An 18,189-nucleotide genomic window follows, 5' to 3' on the forward strand; every position below is an offset into this window, starting at 1 on the left:
TATTGTTCAATTAACTGTTTGAAACAAAAAAGTTTGTATAGTAGCATGGAAATTCAGACCAAAATCTGAAGGATCTATATGACAATGAATGAACGACTTGATTTAGACTTGGGTTTTTATCTAAAAGAGGAACAGAAGAAAGCGCTGAAATTTGCTGTTTTGTCGACCGTATACGGCAAGAGTCATTAGCTCCAATGATCTATACCCTATAGAATGGCATTCTATCGTAGAATGTTAGCTCCAATTGTCTATCTATATAGAATGTCATTATATAATTTTGTTTTTTATTTTTACCTGTCTTGATTCCTAATACACAACAGATGACGATTGTTAGGTTAAACATTCAGAATACGATTCCATATAAGGTTAGTATAGCCTACACTGTAAAAAAAAATCCCGTAAAAAAACGGTAAAATTCCGGCAGCTGGGGTGCCGGAAAATTACCGTTAAATAACGTGCACATTAAGTAACAGTAATTTTCCGTAATTCAAAAATACAGTTTTTTGCTGTAATTTTACATATTTTCTGTATTTTCTTCAGCTTTTAATGTTTGATAAGATGTTTTACATAAATATTGTGGAAAGTTAATAAGAAAAAAACCATTAAATTATCATAAAGTTTGAACACTGCTTTAATTCAAATAATCAGCCGTAAGTGCAAAAATGTGTTTTAATAATTTATTGACCAATCTGCAAGAATATACAAATAGTTTGTTCAGGACTGCAATTTACTAATATTCTTTGTACAAAACTGCAACAATATACCAGTATAGAGATTATAGCTAAACTGCAACAATATTCCAATAAAAAAATAAGCCCAAAAGTTTAAATTAGATCACAACTGCAACCACATACAATTCAGTTTTTTTTCATAACTGCAACAGTATATAATATATATATATATTTAATAACTGCAACAACACACAAAAGAATTGTTCAAAACTGCAACAATATAGCAAATTGGTAAACAAATAAAAAATAAGAATTAATTTGTCCTTAAAACTGAACCACCTGTGAACAGATTAATTCATCTTGACAACAGATGATGCATTAAAAAAAAAAAAAAATCAACCATGAAAGCAAATAATCAGCAAGTATTTTAAGTCTTTGACACTGTCAAGAATTTCTGCTAGGCAATGTAGGAAGATCTGACACTCCAAGTTTTACTCCATCCTTTCAAAGTCCGCAATCTTGTTAATCAGTGAAAGAACCTTTGGACTGACTGCTGATTTCTTTCTCGATGTGGTCTTCTCCACTTTCGATCCCTTCTCGGGGTTCATCTTAAAAAGGAATCTGTTGAGTAAAAAAAACATATTTAGTAATAAAACATGGACTGTACCATATGCTGTGAATATATTTAAAATAAAAGCAGAACAATAAGAACTTGTAAAGGGCATGCTTGTGGTGGATGTTGTGAAGAAGTATGTGAGAGGTAGTTGTGTGTGAGGCAGACTAAGAAGGTTGTGACAATGTAAGAGAGTGTGTTGTGTGAGGATGAGAGTGTGAGGATGCATGTAGGGCTGCACAATTAACCACATGCAGTTGTCAGATGCATTTGCAGATGAATCGCATTAGATTATGAACAGGATACTGCATAGCTTGTCAGTGAACTACAGCTCTGTTTATTAAATGTTGCTTAATTTGAAAACAGGTGATGGATATTTACTACTAATCACAGGACCGACTTTAATGACGAGACACGCCTGAAAAACGCATGTGATTAATTATGCAGCCCTAGAAGGTTGTGTGGGGATGCGTGTGAGAGTATGTTAGTGTGTGTGAGAGTGTGTGTGACTGTCTATGTGAGAATGTTTGGATGTTTGTATAAGGAAGTGTGTGTGAGAGGATGCGTGTGTGAGAGTGTGTGAGTGTAAGGATGCATTTGTAAGAATATGTGAAAGTGTATAACTGTGTGTGAAGATGCGTGTGAGAGTGTGTGTGTGTGAGAGAGAGAATGTGTGTGAGGTTGCATGTGTAACTGTCTATGTTAGAGTGTGTGGATGTTTGTATTAGAATGTGTGTGAGAGTGTGTGTGAGGATGCGTGTGTGAGAGTGTGTGAGTGTAAGGATGCATTTGTTAGAGTATGTGAAACTGTGTAACTGTGTGTGTGATGATGCGTGTGAGAGTGTGTGTATGAGTGAGGAAACGTTTCTGAGAGTGTGTGTATCTGAGAGTATGTAAGTGTGAGGATGCATTTGAGAGAGTGAGTGTGTGTGTGTGTGTGTGTGAGGATGCATGTGTGCAAATGTGGACGTGAGTGTGCGAGTGTGAAGATGCATTTGTGAGTGTGTGTATGTGAGAGTGTGTCAGTTTGAGGATGTGTGTGTGACCGTGTGTATATGTGAGAGTGTGAGGATGCATATGTGACATTGAGTGTGTGTGTGAGAATGCATGTGAGAGAATGTGTATGTGAGTGTGAGGATGTGTGTGTGTGACTGCGTGTATGTGAGTGTCTGTGTGTGTGAGTAGGCATGTGTGACTGTGTGTGGGTGCGTGTGTGACTGTGTGTGAGAGTGTGTGTGTTAGAGTGAGTGTATGTAAGGATGCGTAATTCAGTGTGTGTTGAAAAAGTGTGAGTGTGTGTGAGAACACACGTGTGAGTGTGATATGTGTGAGAGTGAGTGTATGAGTGTGTGTTTTTACCTTTGCACAATCTCTTGCGTTTCTCCTTGGTTTCCTGGGTATGAAATGTTCAAGCAGTTGTATGAAGCAAACATCAGAGCGTTGCAGAAGATGGTGATGTGGTCGTTAACTATGACTGGGTGAACAGAAAACATAAAGTTCATAAACCATAAACACCACAACTATTACAAGTGTAATATGTGAACATCTTTGCATTTTGCAACTCACCCTTTCATGTTGACCATGGTTTTAGCACTCACTGAACTTATCTGTAAGGAGAAAAAAAGCATGTAAATGTGAAATTTTAAGGAAATCTACAAAAATACAAAGAAATATATTGATAAATGTTTTATATCTATGGTTCTGAACCTTATCTGCGCCACCTGTTCATCCCTATCAGTGAGTCTATCAATAATCTTAAAGTAAATAATATAAATAATTTTCCTTAAAGTAAGCCTGTTTTTCCCTCAGGGACAAAATAACATTAGAAGTTAACGTTACCCACACTTAACGACTAACGGCACTGGTCAGCGCCGAAGTTTGAAATACTGGTTTAACAATTCAAAAAGGTAAACATTCTAAATTTTAGAACTCATATATAGTAGAAATAGCATTTAGTAATGACCAAAATGAGAAAACATGAACTTTACCTGCTTATTTTCGCCTCAGATTGAAGATTGACCGTGAAACTGAAGGTCGAGTTATTCCTTCTGCGCGCGCAGCAGCTCCACTGCGTGCTTGGAGGAGAATGTGTCCTTGCGCTAGGGCGGGAATTCCTTCAGTTCGAATATTACATTTTTTATTTTTTTTAATTTTAATATCAGCATATTATTATATTATTATATCAAATTATGAAACGGTACTATGAGAATAAATCCGTAATAAAACACCAAACTGAGCAGAACTATTTTGACAAGCGGAAGAAGATGTGGTCAGTTGACAGTACTTTGGAAATACGATTCTTTCGAGAAGGATTTTTCAACAAACCTGTTCAAAAAAGGATTAACCTGCTCTTTTATGCAAACACGCAATGTAGGCTACATATACAACATATTATATCAATAGTAATAATAATAATAATAATAATAATGAACGTTAACTTTTGTACAGTTGTTATTTATATTTTTAATCTATTAAAAAATATGGCATTATATTATTAATGCCACACACACACGTACACACACACACACATACTGCACATACTACATATAAATATAGCGCATTATGTGAAATAAATCTTCAAAAATATTTTTGGGACGTTATGCACATTGACATGTTTTTCATGTGATTTTACATAAGATATGTAAATTTACAGTCTCTTTCTGTAATTTTACAATTTTAAACTGTATTTCAAAATTACGTGGAAAAAACTGTAAAATAAAACAGTAAAATTCCGTAAAATTACAGTTTTTTTTTACAGTGTAGTCTTACTAATTAAGTACATGAACTCTTCAAACTTTTATTTTTATATTTACACTATTTATTTTCCACTGGAAAAATGTGTTATCTGTGATTTTACTTGTAGGCTATATGTATGTTCATTGATGAAATATGGTTAATATTCTGGTAATTATGTGTTGTTAAAGTTCAGCTCTGAAAAATAAAAGATGAATCATGAATAAAGCTGTGTGTGTTAAGCAATAACTTGTTACTGAATATAGAACAAAATAATAAAATAATAGTACTTTTTAAATTACATTTCTAAACTGAATAGTGTCACTTTTAACTTTTTCATATTACCTTTAGTAGTATAACTTGGGCAAAAATATGAAGTACTGGCACAACTTAATTATAACCACGCATGCTTTTTAATGCTTTTGTAAAGGTTTTAGTAGTATTTTAAAATAATTGCCTTTTCTGTTTTTCTTTCTTTACTCTTTTTTTTAGGTATGAAGCTGAGAAGTCTGCACAGGCCCAGGAATAATACCATTTCATCCTGTTCTGTTCAAGTATTTTTGTATTAACACTTTCCTGTTCTTTGTGGTGCAGAGCATCATCTACACACCTGCTAGTGACATCACCATCATCTACTCACCTGCTAGTGACATCAGCATCATCTACACACCTGCTAGTGACATCAGCATCATCTACTCACCTGCTAGTGACATCAGCATCATCTACACACCTGCTAGTGACATCACCATCATCTACTCACCTGCTAGTGACATCAGCATCATCTACACACCTGCTAGTGACATCAGCATCATCTACACACCTGCCAGTGACATCAGCATCATCTACACACCTGCTAGTGACATCAGCAACATCTACACACCTGCTAGTGACTTCATGCTTCTCTTCACCTGCTAGTAACTTGTCTGCTTTGTGATAAACAAATTTTGCTATCTTCTAGTAAGTTTAAGCTTGTTACCTTCTCAGCCAGGGTTTTAACCAACATTATAAATATAATCTTTCACATACTTCTAATTTGATGTTTAGATTTTAGGGGGAAATTTTAAGTCAGAAATTTTTTATAAAAATCTAACTCTTTACTTTTACTTATGATCTGCAATATCGTTTCAGATTCTAAACACACCAGAAATCACCAACCCCTCCTGCATATCTTTCCAGTTTGGGGTAGGTATGTTGCAACAATATAACATAAATAACAATAAAATATAATTAATTGAAGCATGACTTATTGGGGTAACTGTTTTTCTTGTAATAGAACACTATAGAACTACATTCACTATAGAACAGGAACATCAGTTGTTGGGAAATTTTTCTTGCCTATTTTCTTCCTAGCAAAAAAATGAATGTATATGCCAAAGTAGAATTCAACAACTTTAGCCGTGATCTCTGTGATCAGCTCATCATCTCTCCATACCCTCTCCACATGGAAGTCACCTCATGTACTTGTCAGAAGATCACACCAGGTTAACTAAGCCAGTAACCATCAGCTGACCGTGGAATGCCAATTGTGTGTTTCTTTCTCAGTTTTGCATGGTCCCCAATAAACTCAACATGGGATGCCTCTCCGATTTCTTTCACGTCAGGGCACTTAACCTCTACCAGGCCACAGGGAGGTTCTTCATTTGGGTCCACCACTGTGCCATCTGCACCAAGATGTGGAGCATCAGGGTGGATGATGAGACCAGATGGAAGAACGTTAACGTCAAAGGTCTCCTCATAGCGGTGAAGAACCTCTGGCTCAAGTTTGAATCCTCTACACATCGCTCTCTAGAGACCCCGACAGATGTTTACACACACTGTTTAATGCAAGATATAAATGCATTTAACCTGCAATTACAAATGCATAATGTTTTGATGTTTTATTCCCAAAATGTCGAATACTGATATTTGCCATGATAAAAGAAAGAAAGTGCTTTAAGAAAAATTTGCCTTACTTAAGTGGTAGATTTCTTCCATTTACTGGAAAACATTTAATATTACAATTTTAAACAAAAGCACTATATGAACATTCTGAGTGATTTTATTACACTAATATATACAATCAGACATCCCAGTTTCTGTTTTGGTAAAGTCATTAAGTATCATGTCATTTAGATGAATTAGAATTTAATTTGGGGTCCTGAAATACCTTGGACACTGCACACTGAGGTTAAGATGACCATTGCTACATAAAATAAAAATTGAAACTCATCCTATTATGTTTTAATTTTCACTTACTAAATTATATAGTTACTGATGCTACGGACTGTGAATTACTAACAAAATTTTGTCTCTATACCTCTTTTCTCTTCATTAAAACTTGATCTAGTAGCCTATGACAGAATTCGGAGTCCCGATCTCAATCAAATGTTTTGCAATCTCCCATGCCCCGATCAAATGATTCGCGAAACGCGATTCGAAGTCGCGATCTGATTCAAATGTTTTGCTAACTCCGAAGCCCCGAACAAATGATTTGCGAAACGCGATTCAGAGTCGCGATCTGAATCAAATGTTTTGCGATCTCCGATGCCCCGAGCAAATGATTCGCGAAACGCGATTCGAAGTCACGATCTGATTCAAATGTTTTGCTAAAGGCTGGTTCACACGGCAGGATAATTGGGCCGATTTTAGCCCCGATTCAGCCCTTCCGACAATCTTAGGATGCTCCGATTATCGTAAAATAATCTGATCAAATATTCCTGCCCTGTGTGGTGTGTTAAGACTAATCTCCTCTGCTCGGAAGAATGTCGGGACCGCTCCGATCTCAAATCGGGGATATCCAACATGTTGGATTTATTTTGCCCGATTTCTTCTCGTGTGTGGTGCATACCTGTCAAGTTTTGAATTTGAAAATAAGGGAAATTTTCCGGCGCCCACCGCAAGCAGTCCCACCACCCCAACAAAGCTCCAGTATCCCTTACATTTTAAGACGGGTGTTATAGCCCAAATGAAAACACAAAAGGGTATATATGAAGAGCATTTATTTAAAGGCTTATTTGCATATTTTCTGTTAATTTAACATTTCTTGTCTTTACATTTACATTTTATTTTCATTCCACACATTCTTTTCATTTCATATTGCTTTTCTTTTACAGTTTTTCTTTTTATTTCAAATAACTTTTCTTTTACTCTTTTAATGAGTTGTTGTACAAATTTGTTGCAGACTTTGCATTCTTTAAAAAAGTAAATTCGCTGTCCCATTTATCCTGGTATTTACACATGGGTTTTGGTTCTTTGGCAGGTGTGCCTTCACTCTCTATCGTAGCATCCATCATCCGTCTCGGTTTTTTCTTTTGTTGTTGTTGTTTTTCCCGCGTTATAACTCATGTCACCTGACCTCACACACCCCTCGCGACAGGCTACTACAGGTGGCAGTTATCGCGAGACTAGTGACAGAGCTCAGATTGGGAATGTTTTTATTATTATTATTTTATTAATAACGCAGGTTGAAATAAAAAAAATTAAATACGGGAGATTTACGGGAAAATACTAATACGGGAGGACGGCGGGAAAGAAGGGTGAAATACGTGACTTTCCCGGCCAAAACGGGATACTTGACAGGTATGGTGTGGTGTCCCCCGAGGACAAACAATCACGCAGCCTGTGGACTGTGGCGTGTAGCCAATCAGAACGCGAGGTGACGAGGCAGTGATAGTACCGGGAAACAAAATCAAAACAGCCGGCGTATATAATATAACAAATACAAATAAAGTCGATGGGCATAACTACATCCACAACTGCAGTCCACCAGAGTACATGGAAACTAATATATGAACGTTTATTTCAACGGTTATTAATCTGTGTAGTAGGTAACAACATTTCTATGAGATAAAACAACAACTTATCTCCATATCATGATATAGCAAGTATAGTCCATGCTCGCGTCGTCTCCACCTCTTTGACCATCGCCTTTTCTTATTTTTCTTATGTTTTTTTTCCCGTTAAAAACAAAGCACAAACTATGGCCACTGCATCCTCTTCGTCCGCCATGATTGTTTACTCTAAAGTCACGTTTGATCTCGAGGGATTTTGCGAGATTTCCCGTCTGACCTGGGAATGCTCGGGAGTCAAATCGGTTCGTGTGTGATGTGTTGATATTGCCGTGTGGCTGCACACCACACACAGAGCGACCAAAACTGTTAGACCCGTGATTTTTTATCGCCGTGTGTGGGGTCTCTCAGGTTTGGAAAATCTGCCGACAATTTTAAAATCGTCCCGTGTGAACCAGGCCTAACTCCAAAGCCCCGAACAAATGATTCACGGAACGCGATTCGGAGTCGCGATTTGAATCAAATGTTTTGCAATCTCCGATGCCCCGATCAAATGATTCGCGAAACGCGATTCGGAGTCGCGATCTTAATCAAATGGTTTGCACTCCGAAGCCCCGAACAAATGATTCGCGGAACGTGATTCGGAGTCGCGATCTGAATCAAATGTTTTGCGATCTCCCATGCCCCGATCAATGGCGATTCGGAGTCGCGATCTGAATCAAATGTTTTGCGAACTCCGAAGCCCCGATCAATTGATTCGCGAAACGGCTTTGGAATTATTTAACATGTACAATCATTCATAAATTATATTTATACACATACAAATTCATAATTTCAAGTGTAGCTTAATGGTTTTTTTTGTAATATGTCTATGATCATTACTTGATTTATATTTGATAAACCTTTTTAAATCATATAATATAAAATAATTACTAATAGAAGTTTCTCTCTTCTTGTCTAGTGTGTAGTAATGAAATCAGACAACACCACCATTCAACAATGTATTTATTTAAATACAACATTAGAAACAATTATACATTTTACACACCTGATTGCAACCTGTCTCTCCTGAAATTTCTCTTTTAGAACAAAACTAAATAGAAAGACTGAGCCTGTCTCCTTATCGACCTTAAGGCGAAGGACGCATGTAGACATTCAGAAAAGACTTCATCAAATTAGGAAAGACATGACTGATATGAACATGACAGGAATAGGAGCAGAAGACAGAGTTCTTTCTGAGAACACTGCCCCACCCTCTTCAGCTTATACAAAATGATAATGGTGTGTATACTATTTACACTGAACTATCCCGGCAGTCTCCATTCTAAATCTACCCCTTCAACTCTGACAGAATGAACATATTTGTTGTAAATTATGCATCTGACGAGCTGAAGTCAGTTGAGGTTTCGTCGCTGCGACAGAAATGTGTAGCCTTGCCATACCGGGATGGTTTCGTGGCTACACCCCTCCTCAACTAAATGAAAAAAAGAAAAAAAAAATCAAATCAATCAGTCTAAACAATCAGTTCAAGTTAAAAACACTAAAAATAGTTGACTACTGACTTCTGACTATGACTTATATTACTCTGGATGAAGTTGGTATTTTTCCATACACTACACCCATAATTTCACGTGTTCAAAATATGAGATGAGAACACAGAGAAAGCAATAAAACAACTACATATAATGTACATTCAATATGTCACAGTTATACTAAATTAACAGATTTGTAAACCGAAAAAATCAACAAGTGAGACGAATGTGAGCCTTTATTATTATGGCTTGGTCACATTAACCTTCTTAAAAACTCCAACGCGTTTCGGCTACACTTCTTCTGGGAGTTAAACAGATCTCAAACAAACAGTTTCTTATGAACTAACAGTCCACCAACCAGAAGTCTCCATCTGTCAGTTGTGGCGCTGAGGTAGTTTTTTATGTACTTAATTGATTTGTTAAGAAGTGGAAATGATGACATCTGCTGTCTCTTGTGTGTACTAACAATTGTAACCTTAGCACCACAGTTGACAGTTTAATGTGACCAAGCCATAATAATAAAGGCTTTTTTACTTTTGTAATTGAGAGTGCCTTGGAGTTCCTTTTTCATTTTTGATTTTTGGCATCTAGTTTCCCATCCAAAGAGCACCTCTATTTTAACCAATTTTGGAGTCCAGGAAGCGCTCCTTTACCATTCCTTTTTTCATTAATAATTTTCCAAACCTAACTAAATAACTGGAGGCAACGTTTTTTTTAATTGCACATAGATCACAAATCTCTGAAATCGATTGATAAATGTAAACGTTATCGTTTTATTCAGTAAAAACCGCAGCTCCCCCGTTTACTTTCTTTTGTTTTAAGGCAGTCTTGCCCTCACTAAGATGGCTGGCGCGTTGACGTATCGCGGCAAGGGCTCAAAGCGGCCAATGAGCAAGGGGCAAGGAACTCGACCGGAAGTTGAAGTCGGGTGGGGGCTGCCATCTTTTAGCAGAACTTCACTTGCGTTAGCATTCCCATTGACTCCCATTCATTTTGGCGTCACTTTGACAGCGAATAACTTTACATCTGAGGCGTTTAAAGACTCTGTTTGTCCATTATTTATTTCTAAAGATACACGACAATGTATAAAGTGCTCCATTACCTTCTATGTTACATTATGGCCCCGTATAAACAGTTTTTGTAAAAAATAGGCTAACGATTGCGTCATTACCACTCGGCTCTCTGTCGCATTACCGTACAGACATGTGGAGAAGCTCGCAGGCAATTAACTAAATATGGCGTACTGGCGTTACATTTTAAAATACTATACAAAATAATTAATCAGAATACTTACTCCTGCTCACTCACGACAAAGAACTCCCCGCTTAAGCTCGACGTCTCTGCAAGATTAACGATGGCAGTTTTCACGCACAGCCACTTAGAAGATTTACATCTGGCAGACAGGTTGCTGACGTCGTCAAGCTTCGTTTGAGTCTGCGCGTCAGAAACGGAAGTGCTAAAAAACGCTAAAACTGGGCTTCATTTAGCTCAATTGAGTTCCAATGGGGTCGCTGTGTCCATTTCTTTTACTGTCTATGCCAATGAGGCGTCTAGGTATTTATATGTTTATGGTGAAAACCACTGATCTATAATATAGAAGTTATATATATAGATCAGTGGTGAAAACAGGTCGCGATGACGTCATTGGACTTTTGTTTAGGAGAGACTTTTATTTTGACTCTCGGCGTCCCGGAAGTGTGTGTGTGATCTTTTAGTCATGGCTGATCGCGGGAGTGATGCTGGTGAGTTTCTGACTTTATTTTGTCTTTTGTGGAGTGTTTCCGTCGTGTTAGTGAAGTCAGTGTGTTTAAAGCGCTGCACTGTGTGTTTCTGAAAGCGTCGGTGGTTTAATGAAGTCAGTTCCGGTCGCCGCGCTGTTTTAATAATAAAAATCATCATCACAGACGCCTGAACATGCGATTCTGAGGGTTCTACAACAATAACCAGAATATCAGAACCATTAGTCTATATGTTGTTTTTAATTCGCTTTTAGAAAAAACATGTGCCATTAATCCATTAGTCAACACCATTGCTGAGGATTTTCTTCTTTAAACTAGTTTCTCAAACATACCCGGTTTATAACCGTCATCGGTTTACTACGTCACAGTTCAATAACCAATAACGTCGAGGGACAGATGCCCATCATTAGCATATTTATTTTGTTTACCACCTACACATTATCAATCATTAAATAAATAATAAATTAATCTCTAAATACATCACTCGTATCTTTTGTAAAGGTTATAATTCTATAATAGAATATTAGAAAATAAATTCTAACTCAAATTCCCCTTAATAATAATAATATTCGAATTTATAAATTTTTGACTGCCACCCAAACATTATTCATTGTTTATATACACACAGTACTTTTTGTAAAGGTAATCATTCTATAATAATAATAAAAACGCAAATTATGTAAATTAAACTCTAAATTTCCCTTTAGAAAATCTGTTATTTCAATATTTTTTTCAATAATAATAATAAAAGAAATTATGTAATGTTAACTAGAGCAGAAATTTATATAACAGAAAATCGAATAATTTCAATAGCATAATTGTAAAAAACTTAACTCCGATTGTCCTTTTAGAATGTTTTATTTTATTATTTTTAACTGACACCCACACTTTATTAATTGTTCAATAACTTTTTGTAAAGGTAGTAACTCTTTAATAATAATAATAATAATAATAATAATAATAATAACAAAAAAAAAAATTCTGTAATAGCTATAGCAAAAAATTTAATTGAAAATCAAACTAAAATTTTCCATTTAATATATAATTTTATTTATTATTATGCACTGTTTATGTAATAATAATAATAACAATGATAATAAATTCTATAATAATCTAAATAGCAAATATTTTGAAAATTTAATTCAAATTTCCCTTTAGAATGTATATGTTTTATTATTCAGTGTTTATGTATTAATAATAACAATAATGTAAATAATAACAGAAATTCTGTAATTTCAATAGCAGATTTAAAAAAAAATTCTTATATCCCTTAGAATGTTTATTTATTTTTATTATTTATTATTCGGTGTTAAGGTAATAAAAGGTAAGTAATAATAATGTAAATAATTACAGAAAATCTATTAATTTCAATATTTTGAAAATTAAATTCTAATTTCCCTTTAGAATATACTTTATATTATTATGCATAATGTAATAATAATAATAATAATGTAATTAATAACAGAAATTCTATAATAACTTCAGTAGCAGATATTTTAAATTAAATTCTAATTTCCCTTTTGAATGTTTATTCAGTGTTTATGTAATAATAATATTAATAATAATGGAAAATTCTATAATTTCAATAGCAAATAATTAAAATTAAATTCTAATTTCCCTTTAGAATATATATTTATTATTATTATTATTAACCGTAGTAATAATAATAATGTAAACAATAACAGAAAATCTGTGTTAATTTCAATAGCAGATGTTTAGAGAGTGTAATGTAAAGTATTGTGTGTTGGTGATGATCTCAGGTGACTCCAGCAGTGATGCGGACCTCTCCTCTGTCATGGGCTTCTCTGGGTTCGGTGAGTGTTTCTGGAGCTGTGTGTGTCTTCAGTGTCACGTGTTGAGTCTGAATCCTGTTTGATTGGTGCTCAGGGAAGAAAGCGCGCACCTTTGACCTGGAGGCGATGTTTGAGCAGACGAGGAGGACGGCCATCGAGAGGAGCCAGCGCATCTTAGGTCATTACTTCACCTCTAGTCTGACCTCTGACCTCTGTGTTTGAAGATTCTCTTGACTCTGAGTTTTTCTGTCACAGAGGAGCGTGAGAAACAGGAAGCTGAGGCCAGCAGCGTCTCTCAGAGCAGCAAGCCGTCAGCGTCCAGGTACAGAGCATCACCACAACCCTTTTATAATAAACTGTAATTAAATACAACACTGCATGACATTATGATTACTATAGGAAGACAATAAAGAATCAATCAGTCCAGCTCTCTTTAAAAAAATACTAACACTAGATTCTTTGTTTTTCTTTTCTTTTTATTATACAATTAACAAGAAGCAAAAGCAAAAAAAAGACCTAACACTAGCTTGCTCTATTCCTTTTATATTCTATCTGTTTTCTTTTTATTTATTATATAAAAAAAAAAAACTAATGTAGTAATAATAATAATAATAATGTAAATAATAACAGAAATAACAGATATTTTGAAAATTAAATTCTAGTTTCCCTTTAGAATATGATTTTTATTTATTATTTATTATTATCATTATTCATTATGTAATAATAATAATAATAATAATAATGATGGAAAATAACAGACATTCAATCATTTAAATAGCAAATATTTAGAAAATTAAATTCTAATTCTAATGTTTATTTACTATTATTTATTATTATTCAGTGTTAATGTAATATTAATAATAATAATAATAATGGAAATAATAACAGAATAATTTCAATGGCAGATATTTTAAAAATTAAATTGTAATTTCACTTTAGAAAATGATTTTTATTTATTATTATTATTATTCATTATGTAATAATAATATAATAATAATGGGAAAATAACAGAAAATCTATAATTTCAATAGCAGATATTTTGAAATTTAAATTCTAGTTTCCCTTTAGAATATAATGTTTATTTATTTTTATTGTTATTCAGTTTTTATGTTGTAGTAATAATAATAATGATAGAAATAATAACAGAAATTCTATAATAATTTCAATAGCAGATATTTTGGAAAATTATATTTTGATTATTTTAACTCTGTGTGAGATATTCTGTCATCTTTCTCATTGTAAACACAACAGATTGAATATATAGGACATGTATTATTTAATCCGGAAATATTATATTCACAAAGTTTTATTTTTGCTACTTTTCCTAATTGTAACTAAAAAAAGTAACAGCAAAAAAAAAAGTCTAAAATTTGTGAAACTGTAATGATCTGTAATCTATCTTTTTAATGCCAGTTCTTGTTCCATCATCATGTGTTTGTGTGAACAGGAAGCAGGACTCTGATGTCATCGGTCCTCCACTTCCTGTTGTGCTCAGCGCTCAGCCGGAGGAAAGCGATGATGATGATGATGATGATGATGAAGATGATGAAGATGTGGTCGGGCCACCGCTGCCGCCTGGATACAAGCACAGCACCGCTGCTGATGATGATGATGACGATGATGACGATGATGATGATATGAATGATGAGGAAGATGACGTGAGTGTATTTTCATCTTTCAGTCTCATAAATCATATACACATGCAGATCAGATTTAATGTTTACATTCAAGTGGAAATCTGTCTTCATCTGTATTATCCATATTATACTGTATTAATATAGATTATAGCAATAGTATTGTAAAAAAACAAACTTTATAATAGTATTTGATTCCTTTGTGCTGATGTCGATGAACAAAAACGTGGTTTTGCATGTTTGAGTTTTATAGTAATGAAATGTTATGACAGTAAAATAACTATATAGTAAAGAAATACATTTTGCATTTAAAAAATGTATCTTTTTTTTTACCACTTGGTCATTTTTTATTATAAATAAGCACGTTTTATCTTCAAATTTCCTTTAATGCAATGATAAATATTAATATTAAAATATTAATACAATATTTAAAACTTATATTATGATGTAATATTATCAAAATGTTTAAATTGTTGAGTATTTTTTTAAAAAATGTGGTGCCTTTAACGCTGATGCAGATAAACCAAAACATATAATTTATATTTAATGATTATAGTAATGTAAATCTAATGAAAATAAAAATAACTATATAATAAAATAATTTTAAGAAAAGTAATTTTTTTTTTCAGAAGTATTTTTTTTTTCCTTTTTGACTTTATTTAATGTATAGTATATTTAATGCAAAATATATATTAAATATATTACAAATTTTATAGTAAAAATGTTAATTTGATGCACTTAATTTATGCTAATGTAGACAAACATAGTATTTATAATAAATATTTCCAATGAAAATGCAATGAACTAGAATATTTTAACATTTAAAGCCTCTTTTTTAAATTTTTGCAGTGTCATTGATTTAATGCTGTTCTAGATTATGGAAATGAAATAGTTTTTCTGTCAACCTTTTGACCTTTGAATGTTTACATTTCTGCATTTAGCTTCCAAAACTGCTTTTATTTTACATGTTTCCAGTGACATTCGGACTTTAAATATTATAATGTGAAGCAGACAGTAATATTTAATTTACTTATCTGGCTCCAAGCCAGAGCTGTGTGTGTGTGTGTGTGTGTGTGTGTGTAATGTGTCTCTGATGCCACTAGAGGGACACACTGCCCTTCGGTATCAACACAAAAGACTAAAGACTTATTAGACTTCAGAAGTTCTTCATGTGATGTCATTTAACCTCAGATGTTGAGTTGATGGCTTCAGAGAGATTAAAAACATCTGATCAATGTGTGTGGGTCATACTGTGTGTGTGTGTGTGTGTGTGTGTGTGTATCTGTCTCTGTGTGTGTGTGTGATTGTCTCTGTGTGTGTGTGTGTGTGTGTGTGGGATTGTCTCTGTGTGTGTGTGTGTGTGTGTGGGATTGTCTCTGTGTGTGTGATTGTCTCTGTGTGTGTGATTGTGTGTGTGTGTGTGTGTGTGTGTGTGTGGGATTGTCTCTCTGTGTGTGTGTGTGATTGTGTGTGTGGGATTGTCTCTGTGTGTGTGTGTGTGTGTGTGTGTGATTGTGTGTGTGGGATTGTCTCTCTGTGTGTGTGTGATTGTGTGTGTGTGATTGTGTGTGTGTGGGATTGTCTCTCTGTGTGTGTGTGTGTGTGTGGGGGATTGTCTCTCTGTGTGTGTGTGTGTGTGGGATTGTCTCTGTGTGTGTGTGTGTGTGTGGGATTGTCTCTCTGTGTGTGTGTGTGGGATTGTCTCTCTGTGTGTGTGTGGGATTGTCTCTCTGTGTGTGTGTGTGTGTGTGTGTGTGTGTGTGTGTGTGTGTGTGTGTGTGTGGGATTGTCTCTCTGTGTGTGTGGGATTGTCTCTCTGTGTGTGTGTGTGTTTTCTCAGTCCTGTGGTGTTTGAGGGGCTCTGATAGAGGAGTACGGCTTCGGGCCGCTTGGTTAAATGTATCCCATCAGCCCCAGGTGTGTCGTAATCAGCTGACGTCACCAATCACACAGACCTGCGTGCGTCTGACCGGAGAAGAGCGCTCTGACAGCTTCCGTTGCTCCTCTACTGAATGATGTTTGTGTTTGTGTGACAGAGTCCAGTGAAGAAGATCCCGGACTCTCATGAGATCACGCTTCAGCACGGCTCCAAAAGTGTAAGTGTCCCTCTGACGCTCATCCTCCGATCGACTCCTCAGTCAGTGACCGGATTCATTTCTAAATCAGCTTTTCATTCTTCTCTTCAGCTCCCACTTCATTACACACAGAAACAACTGTTCTTCCTTAAGTCACATCTATTACATTTAAATATTTAAATAAATATAAAATATATTTTTATATATATATATATATATATATATTTAATTGCTATATTATTACTGTTCATTTGTTATTACTAGCTAAATATTAATATTGTAATATTAGTCTGTAAATACATAAATTTCCGACGTGATCTCTCTCTCTCCCTCTCTCTCTCTCTCTCTCTCTATATATATATATATATATATATATATATATATATATATATATATATATATGTGTGTGTATGTGTATATATATATATAAAATTCCTTAAAATTAATATATTATTTATATTGTGAATTGTGAATTATATATTTTAATATAATAATTATTTTTAAAGATTACAAAAATTGCATAATTATTATATAAGGTCTTATTATATATGCTGTCCATAAGTCACATACAAAAAAAAACTAAAAAACATTTACATTACTTTCTTGATATTTAAGCACATTATTGTTATTAGTATTACTAGCAATTTTATTAAGTATTTATTTAGAATTATTTATTTTTATTTGAATCCCAGGGAACACATGATAGAAAAAAATGGTTAGCAATGTAAGTCACTTTGGATAAAAGCGTCTTCTAAATGCATGAATTGAATTGAATTTAATATAAAAATTAAATTTAAATTACATTTTTAATATTATAAATTTATAATATTTTACTAACACAAAAAAAAAAAAATATATATATATATATATATATATATATACATTTGTTTCAAATGTTTGTCAATGTTGCAAAATGATTAATTTAAAACCAATTCAAATTCAAGAGTAGTTTGAGGTCAGTTCTATTACACTGAAGACCTCAGAGTCATTGAGTCAGTCAGCTCAACTCTTTAATATTTCTAGTATTAATAGTCTCTGAAGGCTCTAGAGAGCATCTAATGAAGCTGGTTTCTCGTCCAGGTGTCAGCTCTGGCTCTGGATCCGTCCGGCGCTCGTCTGGTCACCGGAGGCTACGACTACGACGTCAAGTTTTGGGATTTCGCCGGGATGGACTCTGCGCTGCATGCCTTCCGATCGCTGCAGCCGTGTGAGTGGTGCGTATGCCTCGTCTGTCTCCAGTCTGAGCTCTGTTTCTAGAAATCCCCCTCAGAGGAATACAAGGGTCTGGAGATATTAGGGAACGCAACCGATGCTCAGTTACATTTTCATGCATTTTTTAAATAAAATAAGAAAAGTACAACGATAATAATAATCACTACTGCTCTATTATCAATGCATCATTTATAACACTCACACATAGTGTTCAAATTGGGATCTGTAATATTTTCAGATGTTTTAAATGAAGTTTCTTTTATTTGTACAGTACAAGTGCATCACTGATTCGAGAAGGGGGTCTCAAAAATGGGCAAAAAATATACTTTTATTCACTTATAAATTGTAAGTTATATTGTGCTTTGTTGGTGTATTGTTTGCTAGAATGTAAAAAAAAATTCAGTGTTGAGTAAATATACG

At 34.3% G+C, this 18,189-nt stretch overlaps 1 protein-coding gene and 1 long non-coding RNA gene across 2 annotated transcripts; one reads left to right on the forward strand and one right to left on the reverse strand.

The window, feature by feature from the left end:
• Positions 1 to 663: 663 nt before the first annotated feature.
• Positions 664 to 3,692, reverse strand: LOC113090493 (uncharacterized). Its single transcript, XR_003287115.1, has 4 exons — positions 3,273 to 3,692; positions 2,851 to 2,891; positions 2,644 to 2,758; positions 664 to 1,292 (listed from the first exon to the last, which is right to left on the reverse strand). It is a non-coding gene; the product is annotated as an uncharacterized LOC113090493 (long non-coding RNA).
• A 7,216-nt stretch (positions 3,693 to 10,908) lies between these two features.
• On the forward strand, positions 10,909 to 17,829 carry LOC113090492 (WD repeat-containing protein 70-like). Its single transcript, XM_026256294.1, has 7 exons — positions 10,909 to 11,058; positions 12,816 to 12,869; positions 12,943 to 13,026; positions 13,104 to 13,170; positions 14,296 to 14,506; positions 16,519 to 16,578; positions 17,638 to 17,829. Exons 1-7 carry the CDS (start codon positions 11,034 to 11,036, stop codon positions 17,812 to 17,814), a joined length of 678 nt encoding a protein of 225 aa, XP_026112079.1. The 5' UTR covers positions 10,909 to 11,033; the 3' UTR covers positions 17,815 to 17,829.
• The last annotated feature ends 360 nt before the right edge of the window (positions 17,830 to 18,189 follow it).

The sequence above is a fragment of the Carassius auratus genome, unplaced genomic scaffold, assembly GCF_003368295.1.
Source record: "Carassius auratus strain Wakin unplaced genomic scaffold, ASM336829v1 scaf_tig00055839, whole genome shotgun sequence".
NCBI classification, from domain to species: Eukaryota; Metazoa; Chordata; class Actinopteri; order Cypriniformes; family Cyprinidae; genus Carassius; species Carassius auratus.